This window comes from Perca fluviatilis, chromosome 17 (assembly GCF_010015445.1).
Source record: "Perca fluviatilis chromosome 17, GENO_Pfluv_1.0, whole genome shotgun sequence".
In the NCBI taxonomy this organism is placed as follows: Eukaryota; Metazoa; Chordata; class Actinopteri; order Perciformes; family Percidae; genus Perca; species Perca fluviatilis.
The window spans coordinates 32,721,960-32,748,442 of record NC_053128.1 but is presented as its reverse complement, the minus strand read 5'-3'; the positions used below and the strand labels follow the sequence as shown (position 1 = coordinate 32,748,442).

The window sequence follows — 26,483 nt, the reverse complement described above, 5'->3', positions numbered from 1 at the left end:
ATGGAGTGGGGGGGGTAGGAGGAAGGGGCACAGCAGGAGCACGTGGTGCGTTTGGAAGCCCACGCTCCATGGCTGCAGCAGTCCTCTCCAGACTTGAGGAGATGCGCCCGAGAGGCCGCAGCAACATCGCCACTCGGCCAAGACGGGCATTTATTACTTTGCCGCATCTCGCATCGGCAAATCCGCCGTCATAATAGCAATCCGCCATGGAACAAGCGCCCTGCTCTTAAAGGGAATGAGAGATGACGCTCTGATTGGTTTATTGCACGTTACGCCCAAACCACACCTAGCTACTTCAGACCAACCCATTTTAGATTTGCGTCGGGCGCAAGACTCATTTATCCCGCCGGTATCATAGCAACAGCGCCCAAGATCCGCCCACAAAGCTACTTGCGTTTTGCGTTTCATACTTGCATTTCAGATCTTTAAAATAGGGCCCGTAGTGTTAAAAAACCAGAGACTCTTCTGTATTCTTACATATGCAGCTAGGAAGAATCTATTATGTGGATTAGTGATAAACAGCCAACTGTTAAGGGCTGGCATGAAGTGGTGTTTGATTTAGTACCTCTGAATACCTGACATGTGTGATACATTCCAAATCAAACCAATTTTATAAAGTTTGGGAACTTTATCTGAATTATTTGGACCCCGTGTCGCTGGCATTATGTTACCGGGATTTTCTGAAAGGTCATAAGAGAGAGTACTTTGCTGTGTATGTTTTCTTTCTTTATTCATTCATTTTTATTGTTTGTGTGTAGCTGAGCCCATGTTGTATTTTAGTGTTGTGTTTTTGGATGTGTGTGTTTGTTCCTCAGATCCTGAACAGGACTTCCTGCTGCAGCTGAAGAGACCTCGCGTTCCGCCTGACGAGACGCCTCACACACACACTCTGCTACTGCAGCAGACCGACCATACGCGCACACACACACACACACACACACACACACACACACACACACACACACACACACACACACACACACACACACACACACACACACACACATCCAAACACTGTCCCAGCCGCACACCATCTCCCACCTGACGCACACACACCTGTCCCAGGCCAGCCCCGCCTCCTTTGAAGTAGTGACATTTGACAGTAAGTGTACGAGCTGCTGTGGCCCCTGTATATGTTTACTGGTATTCTTAGTTAGGGCACACTTCAGAGCCATAATATCCTGCTTAGTAGGTGAAGTATAGGCTATAGGCTATACACTGAAGTGAAATGTTACCCCCCCCCCCCATGTTGCACTCACTCTATGTTTCTGTGTGCCACTGCCAAGATTCAATGTTACCTTGTACCTGTAATGTTAGTATGATTATAGTGAGGGAAGATGTTTGACTTATTATTTTAAAGCATCTTATAATGTAGGAAAGCTTTTTTGCACACCTGCGTAGGATATGATCAAAAGTAGCAGATTAAAAGTTTAGAGAAAGTCCCGCACACTGACCATTACGCAAGCAATAATTTATTTAGAAAAATATGTTTCGGTCTCAGACCTTCATCAGGAGACCGAAACGTTGTATTAAATTAAATACTTAAATTTAAATCTCAAATAGAAAAAAAGAAATTCTTTTATTTTAGCCTTTGCACTTACTTACACTTACTACTATAATTTTTTTTGGGAAATTTTATCTTTTAATTTGGAAATTGCCTTTGACATTTTAAGATTCACCTTTTCCATTTCGATTTAACATTTGGCTTTTCATTTGGACTTGACAGATGTCAAAATGAGGAGGCGTGGCCCAAAGGCTGGTGGGAGGGTCTGAAACGAAAGGGGTGCAGAGATTCTAGAATCTAGATCGGGAGTTTGCCGTAGTAGCAGCAGCCAACAACAGGAAACCTTTTAGAATTTCCGTCTGCTATTTCACCACTAAATTCACTTCTTTCTCGTTTTATGCGAGAAATTAACCGTGTAGAGTTTGAATGTGGGCAGTTTTACAAAGATTGATGGCCAGTTGCACATTTTCTCCGATGTTGTCGGTCTTGAGAAGCTCCAGCCTGACGTGACAGCCAGCTGGTGGCCGCCGGGATCGCTACCCTGCCGGCCGGCCAGTGATCCTCACAGACCCCGCTGTCAGCTGGAAGTCTCTCAATAGAACCAAAGACAAGTTTGTTTCCTGAAATATGGCTCGTTTTCCGTTTGAACACATTGTCATCAATTAACAAGGTTTAAAATTTGGATATCGTTTCAAATCGGAAATCAAATGAACGAAAAAGTACACGGGTCCAATTACAGTAACTACATGAAAACTTGACTGTTGTTGCATGAAATGTCGTTTGAGTTTAGCCTACATCATCAGTTTCTATCATCTAATGTCATCATCTAAGCAAAGCTGCAGCCAGATGCTCCTCGACTATGCTCCCAAGCAGTCAGCTCCCCCTGGTGTCCATAAGGTGCCTCTGCACCCTTTTCGTTTCAGACCCATACCTGCAAACTCAAAAGGGCTGAAAAATGTGACAGCTCTTTACCCCGGGTAAACGGTAAAGGTGCCTAAACGGTGCCTGAACCAAAACTTTATTTAATATTAACATTCATTAGAGGAACTACTAATGAAACAGTTTTAGTGTAATATTTATTGACTCAGTGCAAAGAGGAAATGTTGGCTGTAAAAAGCAACAAGTGATAGAAAACTCTGCTCATTTCTCTGTGACGGAGCAGTTTTAGTGAGGAAAAAAAAAAGCACCAAAAACATCAACACGTCTAAAACGGTGATAAAGGCAAAAAAAAAAACAATGTCGAAAAACTGACCAAAAAACATTGATAAAAGCAACAAAAACGTCAAAAAAATAGAATGACACAACAATCAGCTCTCAGCAACAAACATGGAGACTAAATAAGTCGAAGAGTTAAACCACAGAATTTAACCCTTAAATGACTTCTGTCTATTTCAGTTTACACAACTCAGCAGAGGCTCCAGTCCAATACAACATTAGTCCAGCATAGAGCGGCTGAGTGAATGTGGTCTGGACTCTGTGGAGGAGAGTCATGGTTTCAGAGACGCTGTAGAAGGACAGAATACCTGCACTGTGATCCAGGTACACTCCTACTCTGGAGGACTCAGGACCTGAGACGGGAGTTTGGACTTTGTTAGACCAAAATGTATATTTGTTGTTGATACAATATAACGCCAAAGATTTGTCATTGTATCCAAATCTACATTCATCCGACCTCCCTGCTCTGCTGATATTCTTGTATGCGACTGCTACAGAAACTCCTCTCCCTCCTCTCCTCTCCACCTCCCAGTAACAACGTCCAGTCAGACTCTCTCTACTCAGGACCTGACACCAGTAAGTGAATCTGTTTGGATGACTAGAATAAGGCTGTTGTTGACAAAATAATGTTGCTTTCCTGTTCCCCTCAGATAATAACAGACATGTGTATGCTGTGTTTGGATCCAGTGTGATTTCACGTGAATATTTTAAGAATCCAGCTCTGGTCTTGGGCTCTGGTTGTGGCAGTAAAACGTCCACTTCAGTCCCTGTCAGTGAGACGTTTGTCCTCTTCTCTCTCAGGACGTCCTGTAGTTTATCTCTGACTTCTGACACGGCCGCTGTCACATCATGGCCTTTATGTTCCTCCACAGAGCAGAGATTACAGATAAGCTGCTGATCAGTACGGCAGAACATCTTCATCACCTCATCATGACGAGAGCAGACGTTCTCCTGGAGCTTCTTGGACGGCTCCACCAGCTTGTGTTTCTTGAATGTCTCTGATTCATAATGAAACTGAAGATGTTTCTCACAGTAAGAAGCCAGACATTGCAGACAGGACTTGTGTGCTTTGAGTTTTCTCCCGGTGCAGACATCACAGGCCACATCTTCAGCTCCAGCATAGCAGTGATCAGCAGGAGCAGCTTGGAGTCCAGTCTTCTTCAGCTCCTCCACTAAATCTGCTAACATGGTGCTTCAGCAAACCCTTTAACGTCTTCCTGCACTGAGGACAGCCGTAGGAGTGGACTCCGCGATCCCCTACATCCCAGCGGTTTTAATACAGTTCATGCAGTAGCTGTGTCCACAGGGAGTGTCCCGGATCCTTCAGTAATCCAGACAGATGGAACAAGAAGAAGGTTCCCGGTCCAGCTGCACTCCTTTCGCGCCATTTCACCTCTCACTGAGCGAGTGTCTGTGTGTTTGTCTGTCTGTCTCTGTGAGTCTCTGTCTCTGCAGGTCAAACCTCCCAGCTCAGTTGTGAACCTGCCCACACACACCTGTCCCATCCATGGACTTCCCTCTGCAGGATGTTACACGTTGAAGGATTCACGTTCTCCGGCTATATACTATCCTGCCCTTCCCCCTTTTGCTGGGAAACGACACTGAATCTCACGATCCTCCCCTCAGGTGTGTTTCTCCAGATGACCCAGTGCTCGGCTCGCATGTTGAAAAAACAGAGTTTTACATTCATTACCACTTCAGGGAAAGAGTCGTACATTTACAGACATAATTAAAGAAAAATATATACTTTATATCCATGATTTATCAGTATTTATCCCAGTGTTTCCTCTATGTTGATTTTGTAGTGGCAAAAAATGTCTGCCGCCACAGTATCAGAAATAGGGCAGACGCTAGGGCTGGGTATCGTTCAAAATCTTTCGATCCGGTGCCAATTTCGATGCCGGTTCCTAACGATACTTTTTTCGATACCATATGTTAGGCTGGGCGATATATCGATATAAAACAAATATATCGATATATTTTAAATGAGATATGGAATTAGACCATATCGCATATATCGATATAGTTCAAATGTGATCCTTGCCCCATAGATATGCCGCGTGAGGTTCTAAACATACGTCAAAACCCGCCATCTTGGAACAGGGTCCGAAGCATTCAGATCAACGCTAAGATGCGGGACTTTTGTACTGCTTAATTATGTTCGGAGAGAAATGAAAAGAACAAACCGCAATGGATAAATTTAACAGGTGACAATGTGTTTTATGATTATATATCAGCCGAATTGCAATCTGAGCTCCGGCGTAGCGGAGGCGGAGAGCCTGGCGGGCCGCAGCGTCTCCCCGGGCAAAAACACAGCCACCGCTGCTGCGCGCCCCGCTGATCCAGATCGGACGAGCCAAAACAGAGTTGTGACCGTAGGATCACACGTATAGGACCTAACTATGTGTCGATATCGGGAAAGTTCCACTAAGTTTGCCGGCTGCAGGCGGCGGAAAGAAGCACAGCGGGGCAGCGACCGTCTGGCTGCAGATCTGGAGCTCAGTGCCCGTTAAAATTACATGTAACGCTTAAATACATACAGAAATAAATAGTGGAAATGAGTGACATTTCAGTCTGTTTAAACTTCACCTGAAGCAAAACTCTTAGTTCAGAGGGTGAAGTTTCCTTGGACAATCTGTGAACCGATCATAATAAATATTCTTTGTATTAACACATTAATTAGTTTCTTTGTTTTGTAGTCGATAGTTCATCTTTTAGTTTACTTAAGTGGAAGCAGTATCAAGTGGAAGAATGGGACTATAACCACTTACGCATGAGGCATTACATTTTGAACAAAGTAGATTATATTAATATCAAAAGCTTAATTGACCTTTGGAACGAATCACAAATACTATGGAGCTTTGATTTAAAAAGTTACTCCTGTTATACAGTATTTAGGTTACATTTTATTGTTATTTGAACAGCTGAGATTTAATCATGAACCAGGTGAAGAAACCGGTTTATTATTTATTTGATTTTGCAACTGTTTCTATGAAACTACTTGTGACATGTCATATTTGATTTGGGCTTTGACTGAACATTTGCTCTCAATTCGGAGAAAAAATATCGGATATATATGTATATCGATATTCAGCCAAAATATACGGATATGACTTTTGGTCCATATCGCCCAGCCCTACCATATGTTTTAAAATCCATTTCAACATCAACAAAAATACATTAAACACAAAGCTTTTATTTTCCACTTTAATTGTGAATCAAAACAGTTATCAAAATTTAAAAAATTCTGGTAAAACTGCTCACTCAGAGTAACATTAATAAAAGTGCCTTGCTTTGCAAGCTCAGCACCGCGACCGCTTTCGGCTCGCCATTAATATCATATTACGCTGTCTGCGTCAAGTTTTGAAAAACTGTAACCACACTTGAAACCAACCGTGACTCTCTGTGACTTCAACAAAACTGCAGACAGTTTACTCTGTCCACGTTCGCTTCTTTTGTGTGTGTGTGTTTGCGTGTGTGTGTGTGTGTGTGTGTGTGTGTGTGTGTGTGTGTGTGTGTGTGTGTGTGTGTGTGTGTGTGTGTGTGTGTGTGTGTGTGTGTGTGTGTGTGTGTCGGTCGGAGCTCCGCTCTGTGTCAATATGCAGAGAGGACAGATAAGCTTGCACTTACGCGCTCAGACGCTTTTGGAACCGAAAGATAAATAATTTTTCAATACTCATAGATTTTTTTCGTTGCCATAAAAGTTTCTTTTTCAGTCAACACCTGTTGGTCAGGATACTGGTACAGCATATACTGACTGCAGTGGCGCTGTTTGACGTTACTGGATTACATTTCGATCAGTATTTTGTATTATTGAGTTAGCTATATCACAGAAATGTCTTAAAGGGGTGATAGAATGATTATATAGGGTATTTTACACTGTTCCTTAAGGTCTCCTAATGGGGTATGTAACATTGGTTGGGCTGAAAATTGCCCGAATGCTATTTTATTAGGCCCTTAACTACCCTGTGAATATGGCTCTATTTGGAACAAGAGCTTTTCTTCCAAATATGGTATGCTCATGAATGTTCAGAATGAGCTACGCGCTGATTGGTTTGAGCAAACTACATAGAAACACATGGGAGACTCGACAGCAGGTCTCATTGCAAAGTTATACATTGTTTGTCGGGCTATTACGTTATTAAATTCACTTTGAGACTTTTTTAAGTGAGAAATCAACTATATAAAGCTCAAACATGGGACGTTTTACGAAAATTGATGGCTTATTGCAAATTTGGTAAGACTGTGTGTCGGAGTTCAGCTGCCGGTGCTGCCTGTGTTGCTGCCTCGCTGCCTGGCCTGCCTTCCTCCACAGACCCCGGCCTGCTGTGAGGTAGATGGAGCTCCGTCACGCCTGGCAGCCCACAGCACTCCATACCCGCGCAAAGTCACCGGTTTTGGGGTTAATGAACCAAACGCCGCTGCCCTGACAGAGCTCCAGGGCCTGCAGCTCCCCTCTTCCTGCTAGCTAAATGGCCCGTGTGTGAGAGTGAGAGCACGGTCAGCGATCTTGTTACACCAGCAATCTGTTACCACAGTTCCAGTTAATCTTGGCTGTCTGTCAGCTTCCGGCATAACTAGAGTAGCTATATTTACAGTTTGAATTTCATCACGCCACTTATACAACATATCTCTTAAGGTCTTATAAAGCTAACAACGGTGTCCGATTTCAAGTTAATGAATTTTTGTGAAGATTAGGGGTTTCGTTATCTATGACTGTCCCTTCAATCCTAGCTATGTGTAGCTAGCTACAAATCACGGATAGTTAGCTTCATTTACCGCATAATGTGTGTATATTTACAGTTTGAATTTCGTCACGCCACTTATACAACATCTAGCTAAATGTCTTATAAAGCTAACAACGGTGTCCGATTTCAAGTTAATGAATATTTGTGAATTTCAGAGGAATTCTAGGAGGAGGCTAGCTAGCTCTCATTGATAGAGCTCCATCCAGCAGCAGGCTCTATCAATGAGACTCGCGGACAGGAGGCGTTTATTTCACCGATCGTTTGTTTAAATAACTCAACACATTATAATTACACACATTAAAAGATTAACTGGAACCTGTGGTAAGAGATTGCTGGCGTAACAAGCTCGCTGACCGCGCTTTCACTCACACACACCGGGCATTTAGCTAGCAGGAAGAGGGGAACTGCAGGCCCTGGAGCTCTGTCAGAGCACCAGCGTTTAGTAGTCCATTAGCCAAAAACCGGTGACTTTGCGCGTGTATGGAGTGCTGTGGGCTGCAGCCGTAACGGAGCTCAATCGAGCTCAGAGCAGGCTGGGGTGTGTGAAGGAAGGCAGGCCGGGCAACAACGTAGGCAGCACCGGTTACTGAATTCCGACACACAGTCGGACAAAATTTGCAATTAGCCATCCATTTTCGTAAAGCGGCCCATATTTGAGCTTTACATAGTTGATTTCTCGCATAAAAAAGTTTCAGAAGTGAATTTTGTAATGGAATAGCAGAGATCTGCGTGACCTAGATTCAGAAGACTACCTGATCTCAGGTCAGTTGTGTAGCCTATGTAAATGTTGGGGCGTGACTGTTCTCTTAAGGTTCCGGATTTTGAGATGCTTACGCAAGCAACTAGCTTTGTTGAGATTCGCCCGTTTTCAGCGGCAGTTTCAAAATATGAGATTTTCATAGTAAAGGGGTGTCAGTGGGACTTTGAGCTTCTATGTATGTCCTATTTACCCACCGAACTGTCGTTATTCAACTATGACAGGGTAAAATCGGTTTTGCATTCTATCACCCCTTTAATATTTGGGTGTATTATAACGTTGTTTTGTTTGACTCATGTCTCCTTGTGTGACTAACGTTAGTTTGACTCATCCTTCACTAGCAATTAATAACTTAGCACACAGCAGCGAGCATAACATCCGGGTCTATGCAGCCGACATGTCATCTGAACAGGCCTCGCGAACAGCACTGTAGCTAAGTTAGGTCTCGTGAATGGACTGAACAGCAGTAGGCCTACCTGCATGTCACACTATAGCCACATGTAAGTAGTTTTAATACTGGTTACATTACCATGTTTTAGTAACCTTTATTCTATTGATATATTAGCTTGCGAAGGAGCTACCCTTTGCTAAAGCTAATTTATCTCAAAAAGCAGAAACGTTAGCCAACTACTGCCAAGATATGGTTTCACTGGAGACCAGAGAGGTGTTGTAAGACTTGTGTTGTCATGTGTTTGCACTGTGCATGGTAACGTTAGTAAATCCTTATTTATTTTTAAATATATTTAAAATGAAACCATATCTTGGCAGTAACGTAAGTCAGCTACTGCTTTTTGACATACATTAGCATTAGCAACGGATAGCTACTTTGCAAGCCAATAATATATAGCCTTGGCAAACAGAATTAACATTAATAAAACACAATAACTATGTAACCAGTATTACAAACTTCGTACATGTGGCGTCATGTCATGTCAATGATGGTGCTGCAGCCTCAGAATGGGAGCAGTAGGCCTAGGAATGTTTCGCCCACAGGATTCCACCTAAATGAAATATATTATAGGTTCAATACCATTTTACCAGTAATATTATTCTTATGATTGACTGCAGCACCCTGCTACGTCCTGCTATGCTCTGCTGTGCCATGCCATGCTACATCCTGTAACACCCTGCAGTGCCACGAACTACTACAACTACTATTTCTTGTCCTAGTTCCATTATCTTTATTGTGACTATTATTGCCACTGTTCATCACACCCCCAACCGGGACCGTCAGACACCACCTACCAGGAGTCTGGGTCTGTCCAAGGTTTCTTCCTAAGAGGGAGTTTGTCCTCGCCACTGTCACACTAAATGCTTGCTCTTGGGGGAATTACTGGAATTGTTGGGTCTTTGTAAATTATAGAGTGTGGTCTAGACCTACTCTATCTGTGAAGTGTCTTGAGATAACTCTTATGATTTGATACTATAAATAAAATTGAATTGAAATGATTAAATATGATATTAATATACTATATTGGAATTTAATAAGACTGAAACAATTCCTCAAGTAACTCAAATAATTTGATTACTAAAAATCCTCGATGCAAAATGATTTGCCTCGAAGCTTTGTTTAATCAATGTTACCAACGTTGTATCACTCACGAAGTTTCCGCACGGATGATTATTACTGTCGCACATGGGGCCATGAAGATTGACGGGCGCAGATTACAAAATGAAGAAAGATCGTAAATAGTGAGGGGCTAAGAGAAGAGACAGGCTGGAGAAAATGACAGAAAGTGTCCAAAGTTTGGAATCAGTTCAAATGTAATTAAAACAAAAACTCTGTACAGTGTGTACTACTGCAAAATGGAACTAGCTTACCACAATAATAGCACGACGTCAATGCTTCAGCATCTCAACAGAAAACATTGAGTCTAACTTAATCACCGTTCCATCAAGCAGACCCAACAAAAGTAAATCACAGAGTCATATGGACGATGAAACTACACCACACACAACAACTACCAAAAACAAAGACAAGAGAATACGTAGTGGTGACCACGATCTGATCTAAAGAGCCGACTTGTTGACTATCCCTTCGGAAAAACAGCTGATTGTTGCGCACCATTTTCTCTCTCTCTCTCTCCACGGAGAAACAGCTGATCAACGATCATCTACTAGCATAAGTGTAACAGAGCTGTGTGACATTGTAGTCAAATATATAAATTAAAATAGTTTGAGTATAACTAATATTTACATATAGGCCTACTGTATATACAGATCAGTCTCAAGTTGAAACTTGTAGTTCTGAAAGTTAAGTTGCACAACTTAAGGTCATGTTTATGTACGTTTAATGTATGCCTTAGTTTGAGGTTGTTATTGTATTTCAGAAAATGTTTTCTTTAAAAACAATGTAATATGGCACTAATCGATGGAATAATCAATGGAATACTCGATTACTAAAATAATCGATAGCTGCAGCCCTAGAACTTACGCATTTACTCTTGCAGCAATTTTTCTCTCTCTCTTTTGCAGCAGCCGCTGTGTTTGCTTTTTTAACGAAATACATGTTCAAACTCACTGTATGTGCGCATGATTTCCGCCGACCAGTTTGTTTGTGGTTGTTGCCATGGTGAATCGTAGTATCATGGCTCCATTCATGCTGCCTTTTTATAGTGGTGGTGCATGCGCTTAGGTCTGAATCAACCTACTCTGAGTTGATTGAACCAACTCAAATCAGCTGTTCTGGAACCGAAAACTCTGAGTTTCCCATCTCAGGGTAAATCAACTCAGACATCAGGGTTAGACTCAGTCTGTTAAACCTCCTTCCTGAAACTGGCCCCAGGTCTACAGTTTCCTACTATCCTCACCTCTGCTCCTCAGCAATACAAGACAGAAGAGTGATCTCATTTTCTACCATGTACATAAAAATGACATTACAGTATCTCATTCAACTCTTAATGTGCACATTTCTAGCCAACAGCAGCAATTAGAACAGACTGGGAAAACCTTACTTGAATTATAACAATATATGTGAAAAACATGAGAAACTATGTTTTATACTTTCTAACAGTTTCAGTGGGCAAAGTTAAACAGCACGTGGGTTTGGGTGACTGGCTGCACAGATAACAACAAGAATATAACGTCTAACAAAGAGTTACACATACCTGCAGAAGACAATATCACATGAATGGCTTCTGGTCTACTGTCTCCTACTGTCCGCTCCTAAACATGAAATAACAGAGTTTACACTCTCAACATGGACTGGAGAGCCTCCGTTATTTACATTACACAGGAACAGCAAGAAAACGAGAAAAAGAAAGACAAAGACAAACAAAGAAAAAGAGGTCAACAAAGCAGCGTTACAACTTATATTTAACCCTAAAAACGGCACAACACAGCTAGTTAACTTTGAGAAAATATATAATGAAGGGTCACAATACAATTTTCAAAGAAAACAATAAAATAGCGCAGCAGCATTTTACACGCGACCTACCTCAGCATCACAAGACGGAAACTACGGCAACTCAGGAGGTGTAACAGAGTTAAAAATAAACTTTATTAATTCTAATTTCCAATTCATATTTTATTTAATGTTAATCATCGTTTCATTATTTGTTGTGTATTTGTGAATGTTATCTTATTGAGTTGAATTTATTTATTATATTTCTAGTTTCCTGCGGTGATGTTGTTGCTGCACTGCGCCTGCGCATGTATTGTCCCTCCTGAATTGCCGTAGCTTCGGTGTCCTCCTCACAACACCGTTTTGTGATGCTGAGGTAGGTCGCGCGTGAAATGCTGCTGCGCTATTTTATTGTTTTCTTTGAAAGTTGTGTTGTTACTCTTCAATATATATTGTCTCAAAGTAGTACGATATTAACTAGCTGTGTTGTGCCGTTTTTACGGTTAAATATAAGTTGTAACGCTGCTTTGTTGACATCTTTTTCTTTTCGCGCCGTTTTCTTGCTGTTCCTGTGTGATGTAAATAACGGAGGAGGCTCTCCAGTCCATGTTGAGAGTGTAAACTCTGTTATTTCATGTTTAGGAGCAGAGGAACGGACAGTAGGAGACAGTAGACCAGAAGCCATTCATGTGATATTGTCTTCTGCAGGTATGTGGCTCTCTTTGTTAGACGTTATATTCTTGTTGTTATCTGTGCAGTCACCCAAACCCACGTCCTGTTTAACTTTGCCCACTGAAACTGTTAGAAAGTATAAAACATAGTTTTTCACATATATTGTTATAATTCAAGTAAGGTTTTCCCAGTCTATTCTAATTGCTCCTGTTGGCTAGCAATGTGCACATTAAAAATGAACCTATGGGTTAATAATATGTGTACTGAGTTGAAAATCCCTGTATTATGCCACTAACAAGGCTCAAAATATCACCACACTTCCAACGGTATAAAAACAGTCATGAGCAGTCAAACGACGAACGCCGTGCAACCAGTAACATAGCTCAAACACAGCGTTTGGGATTCAATGCCTGTTTTTCAAGATGGCGCCAGCATGTAAACATGAACCCTACTGTCTTTATAATCTATCTTTTTAATAAACTGTCTATACACTTACAAAGTTCTCAATGCTTAGGTTTACATGTAGGGACCCTCATTATGCTACTGTGGAAGTGTGGTGCTATTTTGTGCCTTGTTAGTGGTAGAAAATAGTGATTTACCATGTGCCCGAAAGCTAGCATTAGCAGCTAACCACCGGTTTGCTGTAGCTTGTTTAAAGCTAGAGACGCATTTGATTAGCATGAAAACAGATCCCAAAGATCGGTCGACTCGGTACACATATGTTATTAACAGCTAGGTTCATTTTACACCTGAATTTTCCTTTTAAGAGTTGAATGAGATACTATGCTGTAATGCAATTTTTATGTATGTATGGTAGAAAGTGAGATCACTCTGAGACAATACCGTCTTGTATTGCTGAGGTGCAGAAGTGTGTTCAATATGTTCAGAAAGCACTGATAGGCCTACAGAAGCTGAAATAGTTTCAAAAAGTGTACCAGTGTTTATTATATTACAAAAATATAGGCAATGGGCTTGTAAACACTATTAAAAACTGGCCTGCTGCAGAGGTGAGAACTTGAACCCGAGATGTCTGACTCTGAGATCCAGGAAGATTTATTTACAACTCCAACACAAAGTTAACTATGAAGTTGTATTTGACATTACATGTGAAGTTGGATGTGGTTCTGAAATATAAGCAAATAGTAATGCACATTAATAAGCATCTGACTTACTATGAACATAAACTAAATGTTATAGCCACCAGCATATAACAAGAAACTTCTCTGTAATAATTAACATAAATGTAACTTATTTCTCAGTAACACAAACTGAGAATAAGCCACATCTATTACAAGCACACACATCCATAACGGAGCAAACAGTGTAATACACCTTTAATAGCTAAGCACGTGGCTCCACAGGCTAGTCCGTTTCCTGGTGATTGCATGTTGCTTGCAAAATGCCCTAACACAACCTGAATATCAACACATGGCTGCACAAGTAATATTAAACAATCTGCACATCTATCAGCTATTCAATAAGAAACACCGCATCAGCAATATTATCAAGGTGATATCTCTCTCGCTCTCTCTCCAAATAAATGTACCATCGTAACACGGCCTAAACTTATCCACATCGTAGCAGCACACTTATTGAAATGTGAATAAACTTTGTTTTAACGTCTACACAGATAACAAGGCAGTAAAACCCATGACAGTTTAGCAAGTTACAGAATAGTTTTAACTTAACTACCAGCTAGTACACACATTATTAAGTCCGAAAACTGGAAAGGAAGTAGTCCGAAAAAAGTCCGTTTACAGCTGCTACATTCTGTCCCTTCTCCTGTCTGAACGCGAGTGATTGGCAGCAGATCAAAGCGCTATGGTCTTTTTATACAAGGCTGATAAACGTCCGGAGCGCTGTCTCCTTCTTTCCGCCATGATTTCAAGGCAGCGCTGCATGGAAGGCACTAGGATTAGGCAATGATTATGGTTTAGGTGCCTTGAAGATGACTGCTTCAGTGCTGCCTTGAAGTCTTGGTTGGGGGATTAAAACAACATCGAGTTACACAGCGCCAATGGTCTGAGCAGTCAGAGAGGGAGACTCTGCAGTCTTAGTATTGACAATGCATAAGCCTGAGTAGTGTAGTTCATATTTATAACAGGCTGCATTTTAGCATTTAATATTCAAATATTATTCAAACAAAAAAAAATTAAATTTGAATGGTATTATAGAGGAACACTGACAGATAGTTTACACGAAGGCTATTGTAAAAAGTGCAGAGGATCAGTAATTTATCAGTAAAAGAAGGCCTTTGTTTGACTAAAAACAGGCTGCGGTCCAGTGTAAACATGCTTAAAGGTGTCATCAGGGTGGAGGATAAATACTGATAAATCATGAATATAAAGTATATATTTTTCTTTAATTCTGTCTGTAAATGTACGACTCTTTCCCTAAAGTGGTAATGAATGTAAAACCCTGTTTTTATGTTCAGCAGACGAGCACTGAGTCATCTGGAGAAACACACCTGAGGGAGACGTACAGAGAGATTGGACAGTGTCGTTTCCCAGCAAGTTACGTAACGTTGCGAGACATAACACAGAGACACACAGACAGTCGTCACTGAGCGAGAGGTGAAATGGCGCAGAAAGGAGTTGAGCTGGTCCAGGAAACCTTCTCTTGTTCCATCTGTCTGGATCTACTGAAGGATCCGGTGACTACTCCCTGTGGACACAGCTACTGCATGAACTGTATTAAAAGCCACTGGGATGAAGAGGATCGTAAGTACATCTACAGCTGTCCTCAGTGCAGAAAGACGTTCACACCGAGGCCTGTCCTGCTGAAAAACACCATGTTAGCAGATTTAGTGGAGGAACTGAAGAAGACTGGACTCCAAACTGCTCCTGCTGATCACTGCTATGCTGGAGCTGAAGATGTGGCCTGTGATGTCTGCACCGGGAGAAAACACAAAGCACACAAGTCCTGTCTGCAATGTCTGGCTTCTTTCTGTGAGAAACACCTTCAGTTTCATTATGAATCAGAGACATTGAAGAAACACAAGCTGGTGGAGCCGTCCAAGAAGCTCCAGGAGAACGTCTGCTCTCGGCATGATGAGGTGATGAAGATGTTCTGTCATACTGATCAGCAGCTTATCTGTTATCTCTGCTCTGAGGAGGAAGTCTCAGCTGCGGGAGAGACAGCTGAGAGGCAGAGAGAGCTCGAGGGGAGTCAACAAAACATCCAGCAGAGAATCCAGGACAGAGAGAAAGATGTGAAGCTGCTTCAACAGCAGGCGGAGGCCATCAATCTCTCTGCTGATAAAGCAGTGGAGGACAGCGAGAAGATCTTCACTGAGCTGATCCGTCTCCTGGAGAAAAGAAGCTCTGATGTGGAGCAGCAGGTCAGATCCCAGCAGAAAAGTGAAGTGAGTCGAGTCAAAGAGCTTCAGGAGAAGCTGGAGCAGGAGATCACTGAGCTGAAGAGGAAAGACGCTGAGCTGAAGAAGCTCTCACACACAGAGGATCACAACCAGTTTCTACACAACTACCCCTCACTGTCACCACTCAGCCAATCAACATCCAGCATCCATATCCGTCCTCTGAGCTGCTTTGAGGACGTGACAGCGGCCGTGTCAGAAGTCAGAGATAAACTACAGGACGTCCTGAGAGAGAAGAGGACAAACGTCTCACTGACAGGAAATGAAGTGGACGTTTTACTGCAACAACCAGAGCCCAAGACCAGAGCTGGATTCTTAAAATATTCACGTGAAATCACACTGGATCCAAACACAGCATACACATGGCTGTTATTATCTGAGGGGAACAGGAAAGCAGCAGTAATGAGTGAACATCAGTCTTATTCTAGTCACCCAGACAGATTCACTGAAGAGTGGCAGGTCCTGAGTAGAGAGAGTCTGACTGGACGTTGTTACTGGGAGGTGGAGAGGAGAGGGAGAGGAGTTGATGTAGCAGTCGCATACAAGAATATCAGCAGAGCAGGGGCGTCTGATGAATGTGGATTTGGACGAAATGACAAATCTTGGGCATTATATTGTAAAAACAACAGTTATACATTTTGGTCCAACGATGTCCAAACTCCCGTCTCAGGTCCTGAGTCCTCCAGAGTAGGAGTGTACCTGGATCACAGTGCAGGTCTTCTGTCCTTCTACAGCGTCTCTGAAACCATGACTCTCCTCCACAGAGTCCAGACCACATTCACTCAGCCGCTCTATGCTGGACTGGCGCTTGTTGGTTATACTGGTGTCTCTGCTGAGTTTTGTAAACTGAAATAGACAGAAGTCATTTAAGGGTTAAATTCTGTGTTTTAACTCTTTGACTTATTTAGTCTCCATGTTTGTTGCTGAGAGCTGATTGGTTGGAACATTCTATTTTTTCAATGATTTTTTTTGTCAGTGTTTTCGACGTGTTTCATGTGTTTACACGTTTTTGTAGCTTTTTCTTATTTTGTTTTCTTTTATCAATTTTTTTTTGTCACTTTTTTGCTTTTCTAAACGTTTTTGTAAATTAATTTTGTTTTCTTTGCCTGTATTGACGTTTTAGAAGTGATGAGATGTTTTTGTTTGTTGAGAGAAACATTTGGGGAGCCCCAGAAGCTCTCAATGTGCTCAGTTGAGATCTCTTATTTTACCTGCAGAGGGAAGTCCATATACGGTCGGACAGGTGTGTCTGCAAAATGTCATAAAAAAACTACAAAACGTATGAAAAATGTAAAAAAATAAAAAAAATAAACAATGTCTTAAAACCCATCATGAATGTTTTAAAAAAGCTAAACTAAAGTTGGAAAAAAATTCTCACGTTCTCGTTCTTTTTTCGACAAGAATATAGTCTATGTTAGTTGCAGCCCTGCACCCAACTGTGTGCATTTAAATTCCATTAAAGTGCCCATATTATGAAAAAAACACCTTTTCTGGGATTTGGGGTGTTACTTTGTCTCTGGTGCTTCCACACGCATACAAACTTTGAAAAAAATCCATCCATGGTGTTCTGAGTGAGATATGGTTTCTGAATGTGTCCTGCCCATTAATATATATATATATATATAACTGAGAGAGACAACGTAGATGTGACGTGAGCAACCTGTCTGAAAGTGTGAAGTCTTCTGGTAGCTGTGCCGAGAGAAATCTCAATCATTCCCAATCTTACAGAGACGGAGAGCGTAGGTATATGTAAGGAGATAACATAGACACAGGCTAATTACTGATCACTAACATGCTAGTTAACATTAGTAATTAAACCTAAACAGATAATGGAAGTCCAAACTGCCTGTGAGCTTCTCCTGTACTATACGGTAATTCCTCTACTGTGTGACAGTAAGTCTCGTGGTTATGACACAATCGTTAGCCTATTGTTATAAAAGCGTCTGCTACGGAGCCATAACGTGAGGTACAAGGTAATGGAGCCTTTTATACATTGTCGTGTTTCTTTAGAAATAAACAACGGACAAATAGAGTCTTTAAACGCTTCAGATGTAAAGTTATTCGCTGTCAAGTGACGTAAAAAAAATATGGCGGTGGAATGCTAACGGGAGGTGATACCTTTGTAGCAACAAAATGGCGCCATCGGAGGTTCGAGTTCTGAAGCGAAGCTTACCCCCTTGGTCCTTCCTTCAGTCTCCTGGTGAGCTGGTCAAAATCTGCACGGCTTTCTACATCACTCGCAGAGACGAGCTGGCTAACCGCAGCTGTTAGCATGCTAGCGCTAGCATGCTACCTCGTTCTCAATAGCAAAGCACTGCTACAACACACACAAGTTCACCATAATCTACAAAACAACTACTTCCATGTGCGCCCTGGTTTAGAAGAAGTCTCCCAGCTAATCCTGCCTTAAATGACTGAAGTTGGAGAAACAGCCTTTCTTTTACCATCTATGGAAACATCTAGATCCTTACCGTGTGACTGCCAACAAAGATAATACAGAAGAAGAGAGGTCTCACTCTGTAGCTAAAACAGAGACCTGAACACAGGGTGAAAGGAGGAGCTGCAGCAGTGAGAGAGAACTTTGCAGTACAATAAAAATATGGTGTTTTTGAAAATTAAACCATGAAAACCTATTCTGGTACAACCTTAAAATACAATTATGAACCTGAAAATGAGTAGCCTGGATGCCAGCCAACTGGAACTTAGCCCCGCCCACAAAATTCGAGGTCGGGAAGTTCGGTCTGGAGTCGCTCCGTTGAGAAGCAATTATTGCCCGAACAGGATCTGTTCGGACCAATCAGATTGTCGGACAGATGATCAACAGAAACAGAATCAACCACGTCACCAAAGAGCGCTTGGGTTGAATTTGTTGAGATGTGTAGATTCCACCATCGCGTCTGTTACAGAAGATATCGACAGCGCATTCATTTTAAAATCCTCAGTGGAGGAGCCTCAACAACTGCCCGAAAGCATGGTAGCGTTATATGGTGGAGCGAGATAGAGAGAGACTGAAGAGAGAGAGCGTTATATGGTGGAGAGACTGAAGAGAGAGACTGAAGAGAGGGAGCGTCCAGCGGCTAGAACCAAGGGGGTAAGCTTCGCTTCAGAACTCAACCTCCGATGGCGCCATTTTGTTGCTACAAAGGTATCACCTCCTTTTAGCATTCCACTGACCGCCATGTTTTTTTTTACGTCACTTGACTGCGAATAACTTGACATCTGAAGCGTTTAAAGACTCTATTTGTCCATTGTTTATTTCTAAAGAAACACGACAATGTATAAAAGGCTCCATTACCTTGTACCTCACGTTATGGCTCCGTAGCAGACGCTTTTATAACAATAGGCTAACGATTGTGTCATAACCACGAGACTTACTGTCACACAGTAGAGGAATTACCGTATAGTACAGGAGAAGCTCACAGGCAGTTTGGACTTCCATTAGCTGTTTAGGTTTAATTACTAATGTTAACTATCATTTTAGTTAGCAATAATTAGCCTGTGCTTATGTTATCTCCTTACATATACCTACGCTCTCCGTCTCTGTAAGATTGGGAATGATTGAGATTTCTCTTGGCACAGCTACCAGAAGACTTCACACTTTCAGACAGGTTGCTCACGTCACATTTACGTTGTCTCCGTCAGTTGGAGGCTGCGCAAGGTATCACCGGAAAAGTGCTTCTAATAGCCTTCACTGGTCTCCGTCCAGCGCAACGGGATCTATTGGTCCATTATATATATGTCAATGGCTAGAACAAAGCCGTGAATCAGAGAAATAAAACGTGTTTTCGCCGATTCATCTCTAGAAACGCAACTGTAGCAAGCATGTCACTATCACTAACGTTATCCACATTTATATTTACACGCAACAAATGATATATCCAGCTTCAAAAAAGTCTAAAAGTCGGAAGTTAGAACGAGTGCATTGTGCAAAGAGTGGTTGCTATGGAGACGATACACAGTGTTGAGTTCTGTTCATTGACATATGGTTCTGTTGACAGTTGAGTTGAGTTCTGTTGCTCTGATTGGTTGTAGGTCTATCCAATGAATGCAGAGGCATTTCTTTTCCTGGTTCGGTTGGAACACGCCACATAATCCTAATGGAGCGGTTTCAGACTCACATTCTGACTAGAATCTGAGTAGGACCACGTCAGGCTAGAAAATGAGCATAATATGGACGCTTTAAAGGAAAAACTGTTTGTTGTTGTGTTGACATTTAAAAGATATCTTTAGAACGGAAGCTCCTGACATCATAAAACCTTCTAGAACTATTGTCTTAAGTTCTGGGTGAAATATTTCTGGGAGCAGATTGACAGACAGTCGCCCTCGAGTTAAAGAAATCTATCAGCGAGAGATCCAAAGAACAGGACTGAAAATGAGCCACGATGATACGTGTAAGTCTGTAACTTTCTTTTTGATGCAGCATCTTACGTAGGTTTATATTATCCAAACAGCACGTTCCACCAAAACAACTTCCTTCCTGAGACTATTTAGCAGAGGCACCGTGGCTCCGTCCGGCTCTTAGCGCCGCCCAAGACGATTGTGATTGGTTTAAAGAAATGCCAATAAACCAGAGCACGTTTTTCTCCCATCCAGGAATGCTCTGTAGACTGGCCAGACCATACCTGTCAAGTTTTGGATTTGAAAATAAGGGAAATTTTTTCCGGCGCCCACCGCAAGCAGTCCCACCACCCCAACCAAGCTCCAGTATCCCTTACATTTTAAGACAGGTGTACAAGAAAGCTAAAATCACCACTTGATGCAGAATGCTGATAACATTTACAATTTATAACATTGCTTGTCTTTACATTTTATTTTCATTCCACACATTCTTTTCATTTCATATTGCTTTTCTTTTACAGTTTTTCTTTTCATTTCACATAAATTTTCTTTACTCTTTTAGTGAGTAATTGTATAAATTTGTTGCAGACTTTGCATTCTTTAAGATTGTTTTGGAAGGAGTGTATTTGTGGGCTGGGCCAGAGTGGTTTACAGAGTGGTTTACATGAGAGTAGAGCGCAAACAGTTCTGTTGTCTAACGTCTTCCTATTCTCTGTAACAATCTTTCGTACCATGCTAAACACCCTTTCTCAACTTGCATAGCTATGGGGAATGCATAGTAAAGCCTTCAGAAGTTTTGGCAGCGCACCGTCTCTGTCGTAGCGTCCATCATCCGTCACTCATCATCTGACCTCACACACTAAACTCGCGACAACTGCCACCTACAGTACCTGTAGTAGGCTACTGCAGGTGGCAGTTATCGCGAGGCTAGTGACAGAGCTCAGATTAGGAATGTTTTTTTTTTTTTACTCCGCTCGGACCCGGGGTATTATTTTTTAATAACGCAGGTTAAAATACGGGAGATTTACGGGAAAATACTAATACGGGAGGACGGCGGGAAAGAAGGGTAAAATACGGGACTTTCCCGGCCAAAACGGGATACTTGACAGGTATGGGCCAGACCTTCCTTCGCAGCGCTGTGGAGGAAGGTCTGGCCAGTCTACAGAGCATTCCTGGATGGGCAATAAGGCTGGCAATAAGAGACTAAAGAGTAGTTAACATTTAACTACTTGGTACCCAACACCTGCTGGAGATGCACTCAGAGATGGTCTGATAGCCTTTTTTGCGATTCCGATATCTGAACTTGTGCGTTGGCTGATACTGAGTACCGATCTGATACCAGTGTGTCATTTATTTAATGATGTTTTAAAAGCTGTATACTACTATCCCTGTATGGATGTGATATGACTGCTATCGTTGTTAAACTCTTTGTGAAACATGAGCAAACACAAACAATAAATGCCACGGAATTTACTTTTATTATCCAGTTTGACAGTGATTCATAACAGAAAAAGAACATAAATGAACTACTTTTAAGTTGATTTTCTTCGGGGCTAAATGACGTGGTATGGGATCGGTGTATAAACCCCAGTTCTTACAGAGACCAGCATTTTAGATGATACAACACTGGTATGAAAGTATACTCCTTCTCTCTAGTTTCCTCATGTTTCTTTTCCCGGATGCCCTGCAGCTGCCCCGCCAGTACGAGTTCCTCCAGGATCTGGGAGAGTTTGGCTTCGGGAAGGTGGTGAAATGTTGGAGCAAGGACACCAAACAAACTGTGGCTGTAAAGATCCCCAAATTCTCATACTATGACAGCAAGGAGGTGAGACACTTTCAATGTTCACAGCTGTAAGAAGAAATATATGTATGTGTATATATATATATATATATATATATGTATATATACTGTATATATATATATATATATATATATATATATATATATATATATATTGCTGTGGTTTATTTGCACGTGTTGTCTTATTAGTGCGTCCTGTGGTTTATTTGCATGTGTTGTCTTATTGTTGCGTGCTGTGGTTTATTTGCATGTGTTGTCTTATTGTTGCGTGCTGTGGTTTATTTGCACGTGTTGCCTTATTGTTGCGTGCTGTGGTTTATTTGCATGTGTTGTCCTATTGTTGTGTGCTGTGGCCTCTCAGGGCCACCGTAAAGATTCTCATTGTAGGCATCAAAACTATGAATGAACACATGTGGAATTATGTATTTAACAAAAAAGTGTGAAATAACTGAAAACATGTCTTATATTTTAGATTCCTCAAAGTAGCCACCCTTTGCTCTGATTACAGCTTTGCACACTCTTGGCATTCTCTTGATGAGCTTCAAGAGGTAGTCACCTGAAATGGTTTTCCAACAGTCTTGAAGGAGTTCCCAGAGATGCTTAGCACTTGTTGGCCCTTTTGCCTTCACTCTGCGGTCCAGCTCACCCCAAACCATCTCGATTGGGTTCAGGTCCGGTGACTGTGGAGGCCAGGTCATCTGGCGCAGCACTCCATCACTCTCCTTCTTGGTCAAATAGCCCTTACACAGCCTGGAGGAGTGTTTGGGGTCATTGTCCTGTTGAAAAATAAATGATGGTCCATCTAAACACAAACTGGATGGGATGGCATGTCGCTGCAGGATGCTGTGGTAGCCATGCTGGTTCAGTATTCCTTCAATTTTGAATAAATCCCCAACAGTGTCACCAGCAAAGCACCCCCACACCATCAGACCTCCTCCTCCATGCTTCACGGTGGGAACCAGGCATGTAGAATCCATCCGTTCACCTCTTCTGCGTTGCACAAAGACACGGCGGTTGGAACCAAAGATCTCAAATTTGGACTCATCAGAGCAAAGCACAGATTTCCACTGGTCTAATGTCCATTCCTTGTGTTTCTTGGCCCAAACAAATCTCTTCTGCTTGTTGCCTCTCCTTAGCAGTGGTTTCCTAGCAGCTACTGTACTTGACCATGAAGGTCTGATTCGCGCAGTCTCCTCTTAACAGTTGTTCTAGAGATGTGTCTGCTGCTAGAACTCTGTGTGGCATTCATCTGGTCTCTAATCTGAGCTGCTGTTAACTTGCGAATTCTGAGGCTGGTGACTCGGATGAACTTATCCTCAGCAGCAGAGGTGATTCTTGGTCTTCCTTTCCTGCGGCGGTCCTCATGTGAGCCAGTTTCGTTGTAGCGCTTGATGGTTTTTGTGACTGCACTTGGGGACACATTCAAAGTTTTCACAATTTTCCGGACTGACTGACCTTCATTTGTTAAAGTAATGATGGCCACTCATTTCTCTTTACTTAGCGGATTGGTTCTTGACTTCTGCACAACACAACTGATGGTCCCAACCCCATTAATAAGGGAAACAATTCCACTAATTAACCCTGACAAGGCACACCTGTGAAGTGAAAACCATTTCAGGTGACTACCTCATGAAGCTCATTGAGAGAACACCAAGGGTTTGCAGCGCTATCAAAAAAGCAAAGGGTGGCTACTTTGAAGAATCTAAAATATAAGACATGTTTTCAGTTATTTCACACTTTTTTGTTTAGTACATGATTCCATATGTGTTCATTCATAGTTTTGATGCCTTCAGTGAGAATCTACAATGTAAATAGTCATGAAAATAAAGAAACGCACTGAATGAGAAGGTGTGTCCAAACTTTTGGCCTGTACTGTATATATATATACAGTACAGGCAACATTAAGCAACATTAGAGAACTTTTTGTACCTTCAAATAATGTTTCCAAAATCGTTTCAGTGGTTCATCAACTTGTAACAGGGTGAACGGCACTTTTGCAATCGCTTTGCCGCTCTCTACCGGCTATAACCGCACTATGCAAGTTTGCCAGATCAGGTAGCGGATCTGTAGTTCGAATGAGACATAATGGGACAATTGGCCTTTCGCCGAGCCCCGCCCCCCTTAGTTACTGTTGCTACGTCCGACAAACAAATGGTCAAACACGACCAGCGCGACAGCTGATTGCCATGACGGGAAGAGGTATACCCGTGCGTGTCAGTGACGTTTTTTGGAGCAATACCTCCGCGATATCCTTCAGATCGAGGCAAAAGGGGTTACAGTATGCAGTGGAGGGATATATTCAAAATATACAAATACGCAATGAAGGAGACACGACTACTATCGAGGCTAATGCTTACCGGTCTCAAGTGAAATCTCAGAAACCCCATGACCTGTACCTCAAATGCAACCAGCACAGCCTTGTGGACCAGTCATGCTCCTGCACTGCCGGGTAAGTTCTCTTTTATATTTTATGGTCTATTATTGTCTATTGCGAGTAGCTATTTTGTTAAAATACAAGGGTATGTTAGCTAGCTAAACGTACATGTGTGTCAAAGCCATTCAAAGCTAACTAACATTTCTGTTGTTTTGAGAATAGCCGTTTTAAGCACCTTTAACTAAGCCAAAGCTATTTCCTAGTTGTGAATTATGTTTAACAATGGATATAAAACATTCTGATTCTGAAAACAGCTAATACTAATACTAATACTTGCATGTTTATATTAAATCTGAAGGCAAGGCTTTTTAAGTCTTCGTTGTTGCGGAGTTTCATTAAAACAAACAGCAACTGGGTACGGAGGGGCATCTCTGCTTTTTGCCAATCATTGTGCATGGTACATTTATTTGAGTGGTGTGTGGATCATTTGGAATGTCAAATATTGTGCACAGTTGATTGAATCGTTCATATGTTAACCCTGTACTGTATTCCAACATCTTGTGGATTTCACTGCTTTGAAGAAGTTCAGGTGTTAGAGTTTTCTTTTTAAATGTGCCAATTTGTGCTTTAAGGCTTTTCAATTCAGTTTCTTGTAAAGACAATTGCAATTTAATGTTGTTGTTTTCTGCTTCCAATTCCTTCTCCTTTTCAGTGCTCTGACAGGACTGCTCCTCCTCAGGCTCCCTTTCCAGCTGGCATCCAGGAAGTGGGGGGTGCTCAGGACTCTCTGTAAAGAAAAATATGTTTGCACATTAATGATTATAATTTCCCCTTCAACTTTCCCCTGCCATCCCAACCTACCAGCTTCTGCACAGTGCTGAATGAAAGTGCCATGCATCGTTACACAGAACTGAGCATTTATTTGCATGATTCTATAGCTCTGGAACAGGAGACCAGAGAACAGAGCACAAACAACTTATGGTTTAACGCAAGGTCTGGCCGAATCACATCAATTTCTTTTAAAAGAATCTGCTCTAGGAGAGCCGACCATGAAAAACTAGCTAAAAGTTTAAAGAGCGCAGGATCAGTTCAAACTAAGGCCATGAAAAGAGGCATCGAACAAGAGCCTATAACAGCGATACATTACACCAAGCTCACAGGTCATCTAGTGTATCCATGTGGCTTTGTTGTAAATCCCAATGCCCCACACCTTGGTACGTCACCTGACCGTAAGGTGATAGAGAGAGGGAGTGAAAGCTCAAACTACGGGCTTTTAGAAATTAAGTGTCCTTCCAAGAATAGCTTCACAGAGTGTCCCTACCTTTGCAAGCAGGCTGATGGCAGCTATAAATTAAAAGTGTGTCATGCCCATCATTATCAAATAATCGGGCAGCTTGGTCTCTCAGGTATGTCCTGGTGTGATTTCTTTGTTAAATGTGAAGAAGACTACCACCTAGAGAGAATGCACTTTGATGTTGCAAAATGGAAACAAATGAAGCTCAGCGCAAATTCTTTCAGGAAGACGTCATTAACCCAATCACTACTCATTCTTAAATCAAATCAGCTGTTCAAGAAGTGACGCTTTCAGTTAAACCAATCAGACTCGGCCACGAGATTCAAGGGCCAATCACAGCCTTACAACTCTGCTTTAAATCTGTTCTCTCCCTGTGCTGTCAGCTGTCGTTTCAGGCAAAGCCCTCGACCCTCCTCATCCCCTGCCGCCTCCAGTCGTTGTGTTTCTCCCGGCTGGCCGCTCTGTTGCCTCTTCGGTCTGGTCTCTGGTCTCTTCACCGCCGCCACCAGTGTCTGGACTCCATCGGGGGTTATGTTCCTATTCCCTACCCCTTTAAGAAAATTAATTCGATGGAGTCCAATCTCCAAAAGACTTTGTACATTCAATATCATACAGTTGTACAATAAATATCTTTGCATATCTGCAAACGAAGTCTCTCCTGATTGAAATGAAGTGCAAGCTTGATGCATTCTTCTTTAACTACTATATTATGTGCCAGTGATTCTTATTTTGTTCTAGTGTTTGGTTCGCAGTGTTGAGCAAGTTATTTTAACATTGTAATATATTCTATATTACTCATTACAGCTTTAAAAAAAAGTATATATATATTTGGATTACATATTACTGTTCATTTTTTTTAACTGAGTTACACTACTGAGTTACTTTTGGCAAAAGTTAAACTGAAAATCAAATATAATGTCTAATGTTTAAGATCCTAAATGGTAAAGCTCCTCCACCACTCAATTCTTTTATTAAACAAAAAAACTCTAATCATAGAACCACTCGGTCTGTTCTGAGAGGGGACTGTATAACCCCTACAGTCCAGTTCCTTTAGTCAATCG

At 41.8% G+C, this 26,483-nt stretch overlaps 2 protein-coding genes across 6 annotated transcripts in view; one reads left to right on the top strand and one right to left on the bottom strand.

Moving 5' to 3' along the window:
- Positions 1-2,563: 2,563 nt before the first annotated feature.
- On the bottom strand, positions 2,564-3,907 carry LOC120545081 (tripartite motif-containing protein 16-like). Its single transcript, XM_039779072.1, has one exon. It carries the CDS (start codon positions 3,905-3,907, stop codon positions 2,891-2,893), a length of 1,017 nt encoding a protein of 338 aa, XP_039635006.1. The 3' UTR covers positions 2,564-2,890.
- Positions 3,908-11,874: 7,967 nt separating this feature from the next.
- LOC120545708 (tripartite motif-containing protein 16-like) overlaps positions 11,875-26,483 on the top strand; it is a 22,481-nt gene continuing 7,872 nt past the window's right edge. Inside the window, exons 1-3 of one of the 5 annotated variants that reach the window (XR_005636726.1) lie at positions 11,875-11,943; positions 12,210-12,275; positions 14,674-16,858. Coding sequence is in view for 4 of the 5 variants with exons in the window: in XM_039780260.1 (XP_039636194.1) it covers positions 14,818-16,470 (1,653 nt within the window). In the remaining variant the exon portion in view is untranslated. Of the gene's footprint in view, positions 11,944-12,209; positions 12,276-14,673; positions 16,943-26,483 lie in introns of those variants that run through there. The other 4 variants (XM_039780260.1, XM_039780258.1, XM_039780261.1 and 1 more) reach the window with 4 other exon arrangements.